Source organism: Chiloscyllium punctatum, chromosome 26 (assembly GCF_047496795.1).
Source record: "Chiloscyllium punctatum isolate Juve2018m chromosome 26, sChiPun1.3, whole genome shotgun sequence".
In the NCBI taxonomy this organism is placed as follows: Eukaryota; Metazoa; Chordata; class Chondrichthyes; order Orectolobiformes; family Hemiscylliidae; genus Chiloscyllium; species Chiloscyllium punctatum.
The window spans coordinates 25190741-25207789 of NC_092764.1; the positions used below are offsets into that span (position 1 = coordinate 25190741).

The following is a 17049-nucleotide window of genomic DNA, read 5'->3' on the forward strand; positions in this document are numbered from 1 at the left end:
ATCATAATGAATGGTGGTGCAGGCTCGAAGGGCAGAATGGCCTACTCCTGCACTTATTGTCTATTGTCTATTGTCTATTAATTTTAACACATAGTTCTTCAAATGAAAACAACACAAATCTTTTGAGGTGCAGAGTCTATCTCATAGTGACCATATTTGTTAACTGAGCTGAAGAGTTGGAAGAATTTAGAACTCATATTCTCATGAAGGATATGGGTAATGGGGAATTTGGGAATGTCAGAGATGTTAAACAGGTATTTTGCATTAGTCTTTATGATGTAAATTACTTCAAATATTTAATTAAAAGTAAAGAATATGGGGAAGAATTAAGTACCATCACTGTCACTACAGAATAATATTAGACAAAACCAGATGAGCCCCTTAGCCATGATGGCTTTCATCCAAGAATCCTAAAAGAGATCGCTACAGAAATAGCAGATGCTATTTAACTTTGTAAAAATTCTTGGATCCTGGAGGACTACCAGAGGAATGGAAAACTGCTAATGTGACACCCCATTCAAAAAGAAAGGGAGGCAATATGTGAGTCACTATTGGCTGATTAGCATTGGAGAAGTATTGAAACCAATTATTGAGGAGGTAATAGCAGCATATATGGAAGAACATAGTCTAATTAAACAGAGTCAGCATATCTTCATGAAAGGAAAATCAATCATGTCTGACATTTGAATTTTTCAAGGAACTTTCAACCAGAGTGGATAGAGGGGAACCAGGAGATGAGATGTATTTGGACTTCCAGAAGGCATTCAACAAGGTACATACTAAAGGTTAAATCATGGGTGTATGGTGTTGGAGGTAGTATGTTGGCATGGGTAGTGAATTGGCTAGTGGTGGGGAGGGGGGGAGGGGGCCGGTCTTTTCTGGTCTCTTTATCTAAGGAAAGGAATCATTTCATTGAAGGCAGTTCAGAGAAGGTTCACTAGAATGATCCTCAGTCAGGAGGGATTGTCTTATGAACAAAAACTAAATGGTTGGATCTCTGCTCACTGGAGTTGAGAAGAATGAAAGGTGATCTCATTGAAACATACAGAGATTCTTAAGGGACTTGACAAGGAAAATGCTGAGAGGATGTTTCCTCTATGGGAAAGTCCAGGACCAGAGAACATGATCTCAAATCTAAATGGTGCCAATTTAAAAATGAGATGAGGAGGATTTTTTTCTCTCAGAGGGTTGAGAGTCTTTTAACTCCTTGCCACAGAGAGCTATGGGCAGAGTCCTTGAGTATATTTAAGGCTGAGATAGACAGATTCTTGATCAGTCAGGGAACCAAGGTGTATGGGGAAAGGGCATGAAGGTGGGCTTGATGAGTGTCATATAAGCCGTGGCCTTATTGAATGGCAAAGCAGGCTCAACAGGCTGAATTGCCTATTCCTGCTCCTATTTCTTATAGTCTTGCACCCCATTTCAGGCACCTGCAGGATCTAATAAATTTCAATGGTGCAAGGGAAGGTAGGTGCTGTATGATACCTGGTTCAAGCAATGTTAAACCATTTTGGAGCAAGCAACACTATCACTCTCCTGATTATATATCCAGTTTAGATAACAACTTTGTCACTGCCGAAAGGGCAGCTGGTACAGAAAACCCAGTGTTTGACATTTCATAGGACTGGAACAAATCACCTGATATTAGCTAAAAGTAGTGATGATCACTATTAACTCTTATTTTCAGTTGAGTTAGTTTTTCAACCTTTTGACCCTTTGTCAGCACAAATATAGTGGTCCAAATGATCACCTGCACTCAATATCAACCTACAAATGTAGCTCATTCATTATTCCATAAGGAATCTAGAGAGTTGGTTAGCTCAGTTAGCTGTACAGCCGGTTTGTACAGTGGGGTTAATGCCTCCACCACCTGAGGCACAGTGATGTTCAGGTTAAGTTCAATGCTAATTATTGCTCTCTAATGAAACAGTGACGACTTTTACTCTGAACGATATGTATTACATTAAAAGGTCTCAGGTAACACGTGATTTCAAAATCAGGAGTATATTCCTGATAGGATTTCACACAGTAATGGTTTTAATTAGAACCATATGCGAATGGAATTTCGACACTTATTGCTATAAGAAAAGGGTATTGAAGTAGGAAATTGTTGCTGCAATTGTACAAGGAATTAGTGAAACCACATCTGGAATATTGCATGTAATTCTGGTTGCATTACTTGAGGAGGGATTTAGTTGCATTAGAGGCAGTTCAGAGCAGATTCACTCGATTGATTCCAGTGATGAGGGGTTTGTTGTTTGAAGAGAGATTGAGCTGTTTAGGTCTTTACACTCTGGAGTTCAGAAGAATGAGAGGAGATCTAATTGACGTATATAAGATGGTAAAGGGGATTGACAAACAAGACAATGAGAGGATGTTACCTCATGCGGGGCAATCTAGAATAAGAGGTCATAATTTTAGGATAAGAGATAGGAGATTTAAGAAAGCAATGAGAAGAAATTACTTCTCTGAACGGGTCAATGAATCTGGTTTTCACTACACCAGAGTGTCATAGACTCTGCAACATTTAAGAAGGAGATTGACAGATTTTCAATTAGTAATGGGTTGAAGGGTTATGGAGAGCGAGCAGAAAAGCGGACTTGATGCTGAAATGAGATCAGTCGTTATCATGCTAAATGGTGGAGCAGGCTTGAGAGACTAAATTGCCTACTCCTGTGCCTCGTTCTTATGTTCTTATATTCCTATGTTTTTACATACTCATATGCCCATAAAAAGCCAATTCTTTTTAGTTACAGGTTAGAGACATCAACTTAAGCTTATCCACTCCATGTCACCAAACTCTACATAAAAAGGGACATTTATATTTGTTGTGAAAGGAAATTTGACAGATTGGTGGGAGGCAACAGCTCAGTGGTATTGTTGTTGAACTGTTAATCCAGAGACCCAGGTAATGTTCTGGGCACCTGGCTGTGAATCCCGCTACAGCAGTTGGTGGAATTTATATTGAAATGGAAATGCTTGTCTACCCAGTGACACCTTCATCCCATGAATGATTAAAAAATAAATAGTCTGGTTCCAGCCTTGATTCCACATATCGCAATTGACAAATGAGGAAAACAGCTTCAACCACAAAATATCCAGGTCTTTGAAAATAGTCAGCTAGTAAAATGAGAAATGGATGAATATCCAAATAGAACTTCAGGGTGCAGTGTGGGCAATGTGGACAAGAGGTGCAGATACATCATTCTGCACCAAACATACTTCCTACATCCAACAACACACGAAGATGGGAGTATCTGTCTAGTTTGGGCTGAGCCAGCTATATCTCTGCACTCTCAGTATTTATTCTCTTACAGATAGTCAGGATAGATAATATTTTATTCCAAAGTGCTTTTTGTTTTTTCACCACTAAATGGTGTGTGTTCACATTGTATGGTAGAGACGCCATTGCGCAGTTCCATGCAATCATTGCTTGAGTAAGTTCACTGGGTGCTGGGTCACATGTAGTTTTTATGGCCTGGAAGAAACAGTTTTTCATATGTACATAGAATGTTTCTGTTTGTGGCTGCCTTTTAGTTTGTTGAAGAGGCTGCTCCTTAAATTTTGGTTGCACTTCAGTCCCATGCTACAAACCTACAGGCACAAAGTGCAGGGAGGGATGGACAAATTGAGGGGCCTTCTCGTGGATCTGCTCCTGGGCCTGGCCAACGTGACCATCAATAGATGTAGGCAGCAGGCCATGGATGGCTCATTGTTTCTCTTTTAGCGGTTAAACCTGCACTTGTGAGTCCCTGGACGGGGAGCATGCAGTGCTCACAAGCACAATAGAAGCTATTTTAGACCAATGGGCATCACAGGGGCTAGGGAACAACATCAGCCCAGACAACATTATTTTCATTTAGTAAGTTTCTGTTTCATTATGTAAGATTCCATCTGACTGTTAATTTGTGTTTTATTTTGAGACAGTACCCCAGCAGGGTTCTTTCTTTATTATTTTCGACTCGCTGTTTTAAGAGCTGAGTTGTCATTAAGCTGTTAAACAGGTACCAAGAGAAATATGTACAGCACTTACTCAAGTAACAAATAAATGTTTCAAAGTGAAAATCAGAATTAAAACTTAGGTCCCTAATTTCTTTGTTATTGTGCCATTCTCTGGCCATAAGTGCTGATAAAATGGTAATAAAATCCTTTCGCAGCATGCTATTTAGCTGCATCTTAATATTTCCTACAAGTAGGAATGGAAGTGTCCACCAGTAGAGCAGGACCACATGTAACATAAATTGCCAACAATCATTTTGTGCACAAAAACCTTGCACAAACAAATTAGAATTTGCACGGTTTCCTATGTGCCCACATCATCCCTGTCAGTGAGTCAAATCTTTAGCACCCTAGCTTACTGCAAGAGTGCTAAAACGTCAGATCTTAAATTCTGCCCTGTGTCAACCTAGCAAATTTAAAATAAGGAAATGCAACATGTTTTATTGTTTTAGATATCTTCACATGCAACAAAGTAAAGTGACTAGTAATTCCAGAGCATTTGTATCAATAGTTAATTGCAACTCTTAAATTCTGCTTACACATAAATTTATCATAACCAACATTTGCAGTCAGTAAGAATATCATAATCTGTTCAGCTTTAACACTTCATTGTAATAAAACTGAAGGATCTAGAAGTAGTGTTAATTAGTTGTATGTCAATATAGCTTCTAATGAAAACAGAAGAACTGTGGAGGCTGTAAATCAGACACAAAAGCAGAAATTGCTGGAAAAGCTCAGCAGGTCTGGCAGCACCTGTGGAGAGTTAATTTGGTTTTGAGCAGTTCTGAGGAAGGGTCATTGGACCTGAAATGTTAACGTTGATTTCTCTGCACAGATGCTGCCAAACATATTGAGTGTTTCCAACAATTTTTGTAACTTCTAATGAAGCTGCATTGCAATTAATGTTTTCTGTTTTAATTTTGTATGAGTATTATCGAATCAAAGAATTTTTACAGAACCAAAGGGTCCATTGTGTTTGAGCTGTGCTCGCTCTTCCAATGAGCGATATGATTGTTACTTTACAAAGACTATCTAAATCCCTACTAAATGCCTCAATCCACCACAGTCTCTGGCAGTGCATCCTCGACCCTAACACTACATCTGTGTGAAAATGGTTTTTCTCATGTCACTTTTGCTTCTTTTACTAATAACAACTAAATGTAAAAAAAATTAAAAGTGTAAAAACTGTAAAGAATTTAAAAATGAGGAAAGTGGGACATATAATGGAGAGCTTTAGGGAAGGAATTCCTAATATTAGCACCTAGTCAACAAAGACAGGGTGGTCAGGCAATTAAAACCAGGGATGCCCAAGAGGCAAGAATTAGAAGCACAGATATCTTAGCGTTGGTAGGGCTAAAGGTTACTCCATAGACAGGGAGGAGGCAAGACAATAGTGGGATATGAGAGTAAGCATGAGAGGTTTAAAAAAAACGAACTGATGAGACAGGAGACAGTTTAAGCCTGTTAGCACAGGCCAAAAGGGTGAATAAGTGTTGGTGCAAGTTAAGACATGGACAACAGGACTTTGAAGTATCTCAAAGAACAGTCTTAACAGATTTGAAATGTTGACTCTGTTTCTCTCTCCTCAGGTCTTGCCAGATCTGCTATGTTTCTCTAGCACGTTCTGTTTTCATTTCATTTCGCCAGCTTCCACAGTATTCAGCTTTTATTTGAGCTTTGGATGACCTGAAGTTTATGAAGGGCAAAATCTGGGAATTTTCACACAGAGGGTGGTGTGTGTTTGGAACAAACTGCCAGAGGAAATGTTAGAGGCAAGTACAATTACAACATTTAAAAGGTATCCGGATGGGTACATGGATAGGAAAGGTTTAGAAACTATGGGCCAAATGCTGGTAAATGGACTAGTTCACTTTAGGAAACCTGGTCAGCATGGACAGGTTGGACCAAAGGGCTTCCTTCCATGCTGTATGACTATGACTCTCATGCATTGGAGTAACCAAGGCATAAGGGAACAAATGCAAGAATGAGGTTTTCTGCAGAAGATGAGCTGTAATACAGGGTGGAGTCAGATAACTTTACAGATCAAATGATGGTGCAAATGTGCGGGTTGGAGGATCACCATGCACTGAAATACTATTTCTAAGTTTCAAATTCTGGGTCAGTCTCAGACAGTTTGCCAGGGAGGAGAAAGGAGTCAGTGATTAGTATGGATGGAGTTTGTAAAGGAGATGGAAGATTAATGTTTCAGTCTTCCCAGACCTTCAATGAGATCCACTATCAACACCTAGGAAATGCTCCTGACTGGGAGCTTAGCCAGATAAACCATATCAACACTGATTGAAGTCTTACATTGATTCAGTGAGCCTTACCTATTTCTTCTTGTCCAGTCCACTGAATAAAACTGTTTCCTCAGCCAACTGCAAATTATACAATATGTAAGAATGAAACAAGGTCAGAGACACGCTGTTACATATTCCCTAACAGACGTCTGGTAGCAAATCACAAGATAACAGCTCAAGTCCAATTGTGTCAGTCAGTACAGAAGACAAGTTCTTTCAATATATTAATGCCAAGAAAATATCAGAACTAACTGCAATTAAAGAGAATGCGAATGCCGATAGCAAATGATTTCAAACACCATTTCCTGGCACCCTGAACCATTTTGAGAAAAGCTCTTTGAAATGTTCATTATAAAGTGAGGACACGAACCTCTAGCACTTAAAGTATCACCAATTGTTAATTGTTTGTAGGCAGGGTGGCATTTAACTGCAGAATGTGTAAAGCAATTTAAAGACATAGCAGATAATGAGATCCTCTACCTTTCTATTCGTAATGGGGTCGGTGCAGTTTGACTCTCTTTGTACAGAATCTCCAGTCCCTTTAACCATTTGGAAGCTTCTTCTTTTGAATTGGCTGCAAGAATAGAAAAAAAAGTTGTAAAATGTTAGCTGCTGGTCTCAGATCATTTACAGATACAGGATAGCGATTATTTTAAAGTAGCTGAGGACTTTGGCTTATTAGCTTGAGGTTTGGGACTCCAATTACCCCTTGAGCTCCAAAGTGGTGTCAGTGTCATGTCTGTGGGGTTCATGTTGGTGTTGCCTTCAATGTATACACAGTGAACGTCTAGTGAATTATGAGGGTTATAGTGTCATCAACATGCAAAACATTGCTGATTTGATGCCAATGATGGCATTTTGGAGACCACTGCTCTAGTCAACACCCTCTCTTAAGCTTGCATGCCAGAACTTTTTTTTATTATTCATTCGGGGATGTGGATGTCACTGGCTGAACCAGCATTCATTCCCTATCCCCAGATTGCCTATACTGCAGTTAAGAGTCAACCACATTGCTGGGGGTCTGGAGTCACATGTAGGCCAGACCAGGTAAGGATAGCAGATTTCCTTCCCTCTAGGACATTAGTGAACCAATGGGTTTTTCCAGAAAATCGGCATTGGCTTTGAGGTCATCATTAAACTTTTATTTCTAGATTATTATTAAATTCAAATTCCACAAACTGCCATGATAGGATTTGAATGCAGGCCCCCAGAACATTACCTGTGTTTCTGGATTAATAACAGTCTAGTGACAACACCACTAGGCCATCACATCCCGCAACTTAGAGGATGATCATCAGTGAGTGCTACTAAAAGAGGTAACCAATTATTTACAGTTAATCTCTAATTGATTTCTTGTTACTGTTACACAGTCTACAACCACATGTTGCTTTTTGTAGTAGTTTCAAATTGCAAATGCCTGTGCGCATTGGTGTGGCAGATGCTGTCGGACTATGTGATGATTTTGTGGCTTCTGCTAAATCTGCCATGCCTAGACTTGGGTGCACTAATGTGCATTCTCCTTGCGAAAGAAATGACATGGAGATTGAACAAAAAAAAACATGCAGTTTCTCCCAAGACTGGGGAGGAGAAGGGTCCAGAGCAGAAGGCATTATCTACCAAAGGTGTTCATGGATCAGTTATTTTACCATTGACGAGCAACATGTGAGAAGGACATCTTCAGTGAAATCTACCACCAGTTGCAGCAAAATCTCAGGGCAGGCTGAGGACAGCATTAACAGTGGCTTTCAAGATGATTGTGGCATTGAACAAACCTGGCAGGAGCTGGGGCCTCACATTTCACATCTCATACTGAGTAAGAAAGATCGCTGATGCTCCCTACTCAAAGAGCACTAATACATTACATTGTCACCTTCCAGGGAAGAGTGGATCGAAAGAGCATGCAGCTTTCCTAAGATGCAGGACAACAGTGACTGCACACCCGACATCCATTCCACCGTGTACTGGAACGGAAAGGGATTTCACTATCACAGCTTCTGGCTGGTATGTGACCATAAGCAGTGAATTAGTCGGGTCAATGCCCATTATTGGCAGCAATATTGATGTCTTCATTCTGTGGTTGTCTGTTCTGCCAGCAACATTTGAGTAACCACAAATAAACCAAACCTGGTCAGGGAACTGCCAGGTAGTCGGCTGTTGGTATGGCTGAAGACTCTGCTGAGTATATGCACATAACATGCATACAATTAAAGCCACACCGCAAATGTGATAGACACTGTCACGCTGACACAACCATTCTGTTGCCTGGACCAGTCTGGAAGAGACCTGCAGTACTGGCAGAGTGGTGTCACAATTTGAGCTGGGCTTTTGTATTGTGCAAACCATCACTATTAGGAGAGGGCAGTCATTGCCATTAGTGATGTGGTGAACAGCTGAGAAGCACAATGAGCAGAAGGATGAAAGGAGAAGGCACCTCCTAGGAATGTGTCTGAGGAACTCACCTGAATGCAATAGCAGTCACGCCAACCCAGGGTAGCTCAGTGATTAGCATTGCTGTCTCACAACACCAGGGACCTGGGTTTGATTCCTACCTCGGGCAACAGAATGTGTGGAGGTTGCACATTCTTCCTATGTGTCTCTGTGGGTTTCCTCCCACAATCCAAAGATGTGCAGTTTAGGTGAATTGGCCATGCCCATAATGTTAGGTGCATTAAGTTCGGGGTAAATATAGAGTAGTGGAATGGGTCTGGGTGGGTTGCTCTTCGGAGTGTCGGTGTGGACTTGAATGGGCCGAAGGACCTGTTTCCATAATGTAGGGAATCTAAATCTAAACCCCATTTCTTCATTCACCAGCACTTCCACACAATATTCCCATTCAACTGCAGGCAACCCAACACCACAACAATGCTGGTGATGCATGTGCGTGTGTAAAGAAATTTCAAGTGGCTGCTTCAGTCACGGTTTACCTCCCACTTACTAAGTGCCAATAACTTTAAGCAGTACAATATCACTTACAATATTGCTCCTGCTGGTACCAACATGGTTGGGCATCATGGTTAGTACTGGCTGGACACAAAGATCATGTGATTGACTCTTTACTGTCCTTTGAGCAATTAGGGATGGGCAATAACTGCTGACCTAGCCAGCAACGCCCTCATCCTGGAATGAACAAAAAATCAGCATGAAGTAGGCATGTTATGTACATTACAAGCAATGGGTGTGGGTTAATCCATTTTATAGGTCATCTAGTTTATCATAGAATCTCTATAGTGTTGAAGCAGGCCATTCAGCCCATCAAGTCCACAATGACCCTCTGAAAAGCATCCCAATCCCTGCATTTCCCGTAACTTTTGATCTTTGGGAGGAAACCGGAGTATCTAGAGAAAGCTCACACGCACACACGGGGAGAATATGCAAATCCCACACTGGCAGTCATCCAAGGGTGGAATTGAACCTGGATCCCTGGTGCTCTGAGGCAGCAGTGCTAACCACTGAGCCATTGTGCTGCCCGAGCAATGAATGATTGTGTTGTTTATTAATGGTATCTTTAGAAACTGTAAACTAGCTATTCGCAAGTATATAAGGTTTGGAGCAGTTTGTTTTATATATCTTTTCAGTAACAATCAACAATATTAAAACACATAATCTGGACATTTTCTTCACCTCAATTTGTGGGCCTTTGCTGCACACCAATTAGATGCAGTCTTTCTAATACCACCTTCCCTCAAATTACTTCATTGGCATTGAAACATTTTGGAACATCCTAAGATTCTGAAAGACAACATATGAATGCAGGTTTTTTTCTTTCCATGCGAGGGGGCATCATGAACAATTTATCCCACAGCAGAGGCAAGATGGTTATGATTATGACTTTACTGGGGAGGAAAAAGACTAGACTTTCCCAAAGATTTTTTCAAAGAATCAAGTTAGGACCCAAAACTTTACAACTGATGTTATGCGTTACTGCCCAAGACAGCTTAAAAGTAACAAAAGCACCATCACAGCCATCCGTAAAACATAAAACACAAACAATGTAGATGTCATTTTGTGAAGTTAGTGTCTTATTCATTTCAAAATAATGGAAATAAAATACACCCACAACAACAGCAGCTTGGTCCTCCAAATTTTAATGATTGAAGACTTTTGCTCTGTTAGCTTCCAGGAGTTTACAATGTTCTAATCCACTATGTAATCCATTCCAGCTTCAAACCCCTATCTATATCACAGGACCAGATACAGGCCATCAGCCCTTTGAGACATAATTGATCTGCACTTAATTCCTTGGTTTCATATCACCTGAAGAAACATCAATCACAGCTTTGAAGTTTTCAATTAACCAAATCTTAATAACTTCGTAAGTGAACAGATTTCCAGATTTCTTCTATAAATACTTCCTGATATCACCTGAAAATTAGAGCTAGGCCATTCAAAGGTGATGTCCCCTTATTCTGAAATTCTTCACCAGAAGAAATAGCCAACACGTATCCTATCAAATCCTTTACTCATCTCAAACACCATAATTTGATCACTTGTTAATCTTATGCTCAAGGAAATATATGTCTACTCTACAGAGTCTCTCTTCATAGCTTAACCAGTCATCTCCAGTATTGTCCTGATGAATCTCTTCTGTATTCTCTCCAAAGCCAAAATATTCTTCTCAAGATGTTTGAGACAGTACTGCAGATGATACAATTCCACAAGTGAAACTGAAAGATTTTTCCAGAACATCACATCAGATCTTCTGAGGACTGCTATTGTACTCTTTGCTACCTTCCCCCTCCCTCCTCTTTGACCTATCACCTCCATCCCCAACCCCCATTCACCTATTGTACTCTTTGCTACCTTCTCCCCATCCCCATCCCCAGCCCCACCCCCACCCTCACCCCCCATTTATCTCTCCTCCCTGAAGGCTCCCTGCCTCCATTCCTAATGAAGGGCTTTTGCCCGAAACATCCATTTTTCTGCTCTTTGGATGCTGACTGACCTGCTGTGCTTTTCTTGCAGCACTCTGATCTCAACCCATCATTTTGGATAAGACCACCTTTCCAACTTCATTGGCAAGGGTTTCATTCAGACCTTTCCACTCCGCCTACAGAATGCTCCGAAGAAATCTCAACGTTATATTTCAAAACGAGAGGCTTCTGGTAAGTATGCTGACCTAGAATAGGGGCGAGGGATGGCTAGACTGGTGAATGATTGGAGCAGTAGTGGGACCTACCTGCCAAACTGAGATTGTTGAGCACAAAGTCAGTACCGTAGATAACTGTGAAACAGGTATCATCGCTGTATTTGTCCTTCTGCTCTTTTGAAATCTGTTCAAAGTCCTTCGAGTTCTTCCCAAGGCGGATTTCCTTAATCTCTTGCAGATCAACTAAAAGCAAACAAAATTGTATGAGGCACTGGAGTAATGATTTCTGAGAGATAACATTTCTTAACTATGAGGGAGGGCACAAAAGGCAGCAGTGACAATAAATCTTTGCAAATCATCTGTGGACCACTGATGCCGATTTTGATTATAGATAGCATACTGCAGAAATAAGACAGTGATGTTGTTCAAAGACAACCAGGCTGTTTATGACACTTTCAGATAGATGTAAACTAAACAGAACTGATTTCCATGAGCACAGCCCTAATTTTAAAACAGGTGGCTAGTTTTATTAAACATGACTGAAGTGCTGTATTTGAACTTGGACCTAGCCCTCAAGTGTCATCTCAAAAAAATTCTATTCAGAATTTTCTCCTATCAGAATCTGCTTCCTGTTTTCTGTTCCTCATTATGACATTTTCCTGAAGAAGAGGTGGCATTCTCCCTGGTCCCTGTCTCTGTAATTGTCTAATTGACCATGAATCGATACCTGGATAGAACTGACCACACTTTCAAAAACAATCTGAGCCGGACACCGAGTGGGAAGATATTGAGATTGTTGAGAACACAAAGCCCACTATTTTATGCCCACAAACAGGTGTTTTTGCTCAGCCTCAGAAAGGTGTTCAGTTATACATTCATAGAGATATACCAGAGAGAAATAGACCCTTTGGTTCAACTCATCCATGCCAACCAAATATCCTAAACAAATCGAGTCCCATTTGCCAGCTTTTGGCCCATATCTCTCTAAACCCATCCTATTCAGATATCCATTCAGATGCTTTTGAAATGCTTTAATTGTATCACCACTTCCCCTGGTTGTTCATTCCATATACACACCACTTTCTGCATGAAAAAGTTGCCCCTTAGTTCCCTTTTAATTCTTTCCCCTCCCACCTTCAAAATATGCTCTCTAGTTTTGGACTGCCCCACCCCAGGGAAAACCCCTGTCTAGTTCCCCTATCCATGCGCCTCACGATTTTATAAGTCTCTATAAGGTCACCCCTTAGCCTCTGACGCTCCAGGGAAAATAGCCCCAGCTTATTCAGCCTCTCCCTGTGGCTCAAACCCTCCAACTCTGGCAACATCCTTGTAATTCTTTTCTGAACCCTTTAAAGTTTCACAACATCTTTCCTATAGCAAGGAGACCAGAATTGCACACAATATTCAAAATTCTGAGTAACAAGGTTCCTGTCATAAAAATGATGAAAAAAATTCATATTGTCATCCAGTGTTGGTTTCACAGGCTCACAGTGGTCTCATGCAATGAAAGTTTCTATTATACTTTTGGAAGTTATTAGAAGTAGTATTTAAGGAGGAAGTGGACCCATTTCTTTTTAATCAAGCAATTGAGGGCTTTGAGGGGCTGTATGAAAGAGAAATTGAGACTTTTAGTTAGATCAGCCATAATCTCCTTGAATGGCTGGCCAATTGGCTGACACTTGCTCATTTTTAAAATGTTTTTATATGCAGAGCTAAAAGTATAATACCATACAAATAGGTAGCACCTGTTGTATTGTTAGCAACTACCTGAGGAAAGAATTATTTGGCCAAAGGGAATACTTTAGTCTGTCTGGGAAATAATATCCTGAGCTTCAGTATTCCGCTGATATTCAAAGTAGATCTGTACAAACGACATCCATTGGAACAATGCAAAGCATAGCCAAATCCAACCGACCAGAAACACCCAAATGAACAATGTAACATAACGGGAAATGTGACGCTCAGCTTTGCTTTGACGATTCGTTATGCCTCATTAGCATCAAGGTCCAACTTCAAAGGTTGAATACCTGGCTTCAAGCTCTGAACCACTCTGTCTCCTCACTTAAGACTTCCATTAAAACCCAACCCTTTAAACAAATATGTGGAGACCCTGTTTTGTCTCTGTTTGTTTTGTGCCTCAGTGCAGTGTCTCAGGCATTTTTCTGCATTAAGCACAGAATAATAAATAAATGCAAATTGTTTCTACTGAATAACATATTGAGTATTAACTCATCTGGCCATGAATGCAACACAGTAAATTATTACAACTAAGGGGATCATGTTTGGAAACTACCTGGCTACCACTTAAAAAGGAACAAAACTTCAGAATAGAACATTTGGCCCTTTAAATTGCTCCATTATTCAATTAAATCATGGTTCACTATCTACCTCGAAACTTCCTTCCCGTGTAATCCCCACATCCCTTAATTTCCTTACCATGCAAAAATCTATTGATCGCTATCTGTAAGAAGTTAACTACTTCACACCCACACCTCTGTGGTGCACAATGTTTTTCAAAGATTCATAATCATTTGTGTAAATAAATTTATCCTCATTTCAGTTCAGACTAAGCCCTTACTATGACAGTGCATCCTCAAGTTCTAACTTTGACTGCCTGGGGAAACATCCGCCCAGTATTTAGGGTGGCACGGTGGCTCAGTGGTTAGCACTGCTGCCTCACAGTGCCGGGGAACTGGGTTCGATTCCAGCCTCGGGTGACTGTCTATGTGGAGTTTACACATTCTCCCTGTGTCTGTGTGGGTTTGCTCTGGTTTCCTCCCACAGTCCAAAGATGTGCAGGTTAGGTGAATTGGTTATGCTAAATTGCCTGTAGAGTTAGCTGCATTAGTTAGGGGGACTGGGTCTGGGTCGGTTATGCTTTGGAAGGTCGGTGTGGACTAGTTGGGCTGAAGGGCCTGTTTCCACACTGTAGGGAAGCTAATCATTTACCCTGCCAAGTCCCTGAGCAGTTCCAGATGTCACAGCAATGATGAAATACCAGGCCAGCAGTTAAGGTGGGTGAATGTTCAGGAGAGGGGGAAAGTCACTGGGTGGAGTCAACAGAGAAAGAGGATTCAGAGCCAAAGGCAAGGGAAGTGGCTTTCAGTAGCCAATCTCCTGTTTCCATCCATGTGCCCTGACTGTCCCAGATTAATACAGATTGAACAACCGACCCCTGCCTCAATCCTTTAGGCCATGCGTTTTACCCACCGGGAAGGCTGCTGCTGTTCTCACCTGTCAGGAGTGGAGTTAATCACCACCATGTTGCAAACTGCCCCTTAAGAGGTCACTAATTAATTATGCAAGGGCTTTATACAGGGCCAAGCCAGATGGGTAATGTGTGGACTCTATCATCTAGAACTTGATTACTGTGGTGGTGGGAAGGTGGTATGTATCCCCCCATGACAATTCCTATGATATAACATCTATAACAACCCCTCTGACACTCTTCCTTCTACTTGTTGGAAGAGGAAGATTCTATCCTGCATGTTAACTTTCTGTGAATAATACACAAGGTCACCCAAGCCCCTTTGGATATCAGTTTTGCATAATCTCTTTTGCTTTCTTCCGACCAAAGTGGATAACTTCATTATATTACACACCCTTTCAATTTTCCTGCTCACTCATTCAACTAACCAATATCATACTGCAACCTCTTTGAATCCTCCCCAAAGGTTATTTCCCCAACTAGTTTTGTACTGTCATCAAATTGGAATTCTTTTCTCTGCTCATGGGCTGTCAGCATCACAGGCTATGCCAGTGTTTATTGCCCATCCTCAGTTACCCTTGAGAAGGTGGTGGTGAGCTTGAAGCAACATAGTCCATGCACTGCAGGTAGACCCTGTTTTGTTTTGTTTGTTCATTCATTTACAGGTTGGTGGGATCACTGAACTCCAAACATGTCAGGGAAGGGCTGCTGCTGGGGACAAGCAAACCTTGTCCTGATGAGAAGGATGGCCCGCATCTGTTTCCCCTCTCAAAAAAGGTACAGAGGCGACATGGTAATATGTTGGAATCAAGAGTAAGGTACCGAAGGTATTCCAGGATCTTAACCCAGTGCCAGCGAAGGAACGCTGATGTCCAAGTCAAGATGAAGAGTGGCTTGGAGGGGATCTTGCAGGAGATGGTGTTCCCATATCTGCTGCCCTTGTCCTTCTAGATGTAAGTGGCTTCAATCTTGGAAGGTGTCATCTAAAGATCTTTAGTGAATTTCTGTATGCATCTTGTAGATGGTATACAATGCTGCTACTGAGCTTCAATGTGGAAGGAGTAGATGCTTGTGGATGTGGATGTGGTGCCAAATAATTAGGCTGCTTTGCTCTGGATGGTATCATGTTTTTTGAATGTAGTTGGAGCTGCTGCACCCGCCCAGGCAAGTGGGGAGTACACCATCGCACTCCTCACTTGTGCCTTATGGATGGTCGCCAGGCAGTGGAGGGTCAGGAGATGAGTTACTCGCCGCAGTATTCTTAGCCTGTGACCAGCTTTTGTAGCCACTGTATTTATGAGTCCAGATGGTAATCCCCCAGGATGTTGACAGTGGAGATTCAGCGACTGAATATTAAGGGGTGGTGTTGAAATTGTCTTTTATTGGAGATGGTCATTTTTGTGGTACGAATGTTACTGCCCCTTATCAACCCAAGCCTGGATATTGATCAGGTCTTGCTGCATTTGAATATATTCACACCTGAGAAGTTGTAAATAGTGCTTAACATTGTGCAATCATCAATGAATATCCCCATTCTGACCTCAGGATGGTAGGAAGGTCATTAATCCAGCGGCTGAAGATGGTTGGGTCTAGAACACTAACCAGAGGACCTCCTGTAGAGATTACCAGGAGCTGAGATGACTGACATCCAACAATCACAACTCTTTTCCTGTGTACCAGGTATGACTCCAACCAGTGGAGAGTTTGCCCCAATACTCATTGATTTTAGTCTTGCTAGAGCTCCATATTCAGTCAAATGTGGCTTTGATGTTAAATGCTGTCACTCTCACCTCACCTCTGGAATTCAGTTATTTTGTCCATTCTTTCTTTTTACTCATTCTTTCACCTGGGTTATTGATACAGATTGTAATAGTTGAACTCGAACTAATGATCAATGCAATATCATATTACAAATAACTTAACTCAATGTTACCTGTTTCTGCATATTCTCTATTTTCTGTTCATTGCTCAATCTTTAATCTCCAGCCCATGAGCCCTAATGTTATATATTAACCTGTTGGGCAACACTTTTAAACAACACATTTTAAATTCAAAATACATCACACTCAATAATTCCACTTCAACGACAGCTAGTTAGAACCTCAAAAAGCTCTAACAAATTTGTTGGATGTGATTTCTCTTTCATAAATCATTATTGACTCTATCTAATCATATCATGACTTTCTAAGTGACCCATTATCATATCTCTAATAACAGATTCGAGCAATTTTCTTTCTATTGATGTCATTATTATTGAAGTAACCATTTCTTGTTTTCTCTTTCTCTTCTTGCTTAATCATAATCGTTGCCTGCCAACCATAAGCTCTGTTTCAGAACCAAAGGAATTCTTAAAAATGGAAATGATCTACACTCTCTTCATTTTCTGCTTTAATTCCCAAGGATGTGGGCCATCAGGTCTAGGAATTATTCATCATTTTAGTCCCAAATTTAACAAA

The 17049-nt window shown here is 40.9% G+C and overlaps 1 protein-coding gene across 2 annotated transcripts in view; it reads right to left on the reverse strand.

Moving 5' to 3' along the window:
* plcg2 (phospholipase C, gamma 2) overlaps positions 1 to 17049 on the reverse strand; it is a 209309-nt gene that overhangs the window by 89087 nt on the left and 103173 nt on the right. Inside the window, exons 2-4 of one of the 2 annotated variants that reach the window (XM_072595954.1) lie at positions 11512 to 11628; positions 6780 to 6873; positions 6330 to 6377 (exon numbers count right to left, since the gene is read on the reverse strand). In XM_072595954.1, the coding sequence (XP_072452055.1) occupies positions 6330 to 6377; positions 6780 to 6873; positions 11512 to 11628 (259 nt within the window). Of the gene's footprint in view, positions 1 to 6329; positions 6378 to 6779; positions 6874 to 11475; positions 11629 to 17049 lie in introns of both variants that reach the window. The other variant, XM_072595953.1, reaches the window with a different exon arrangement.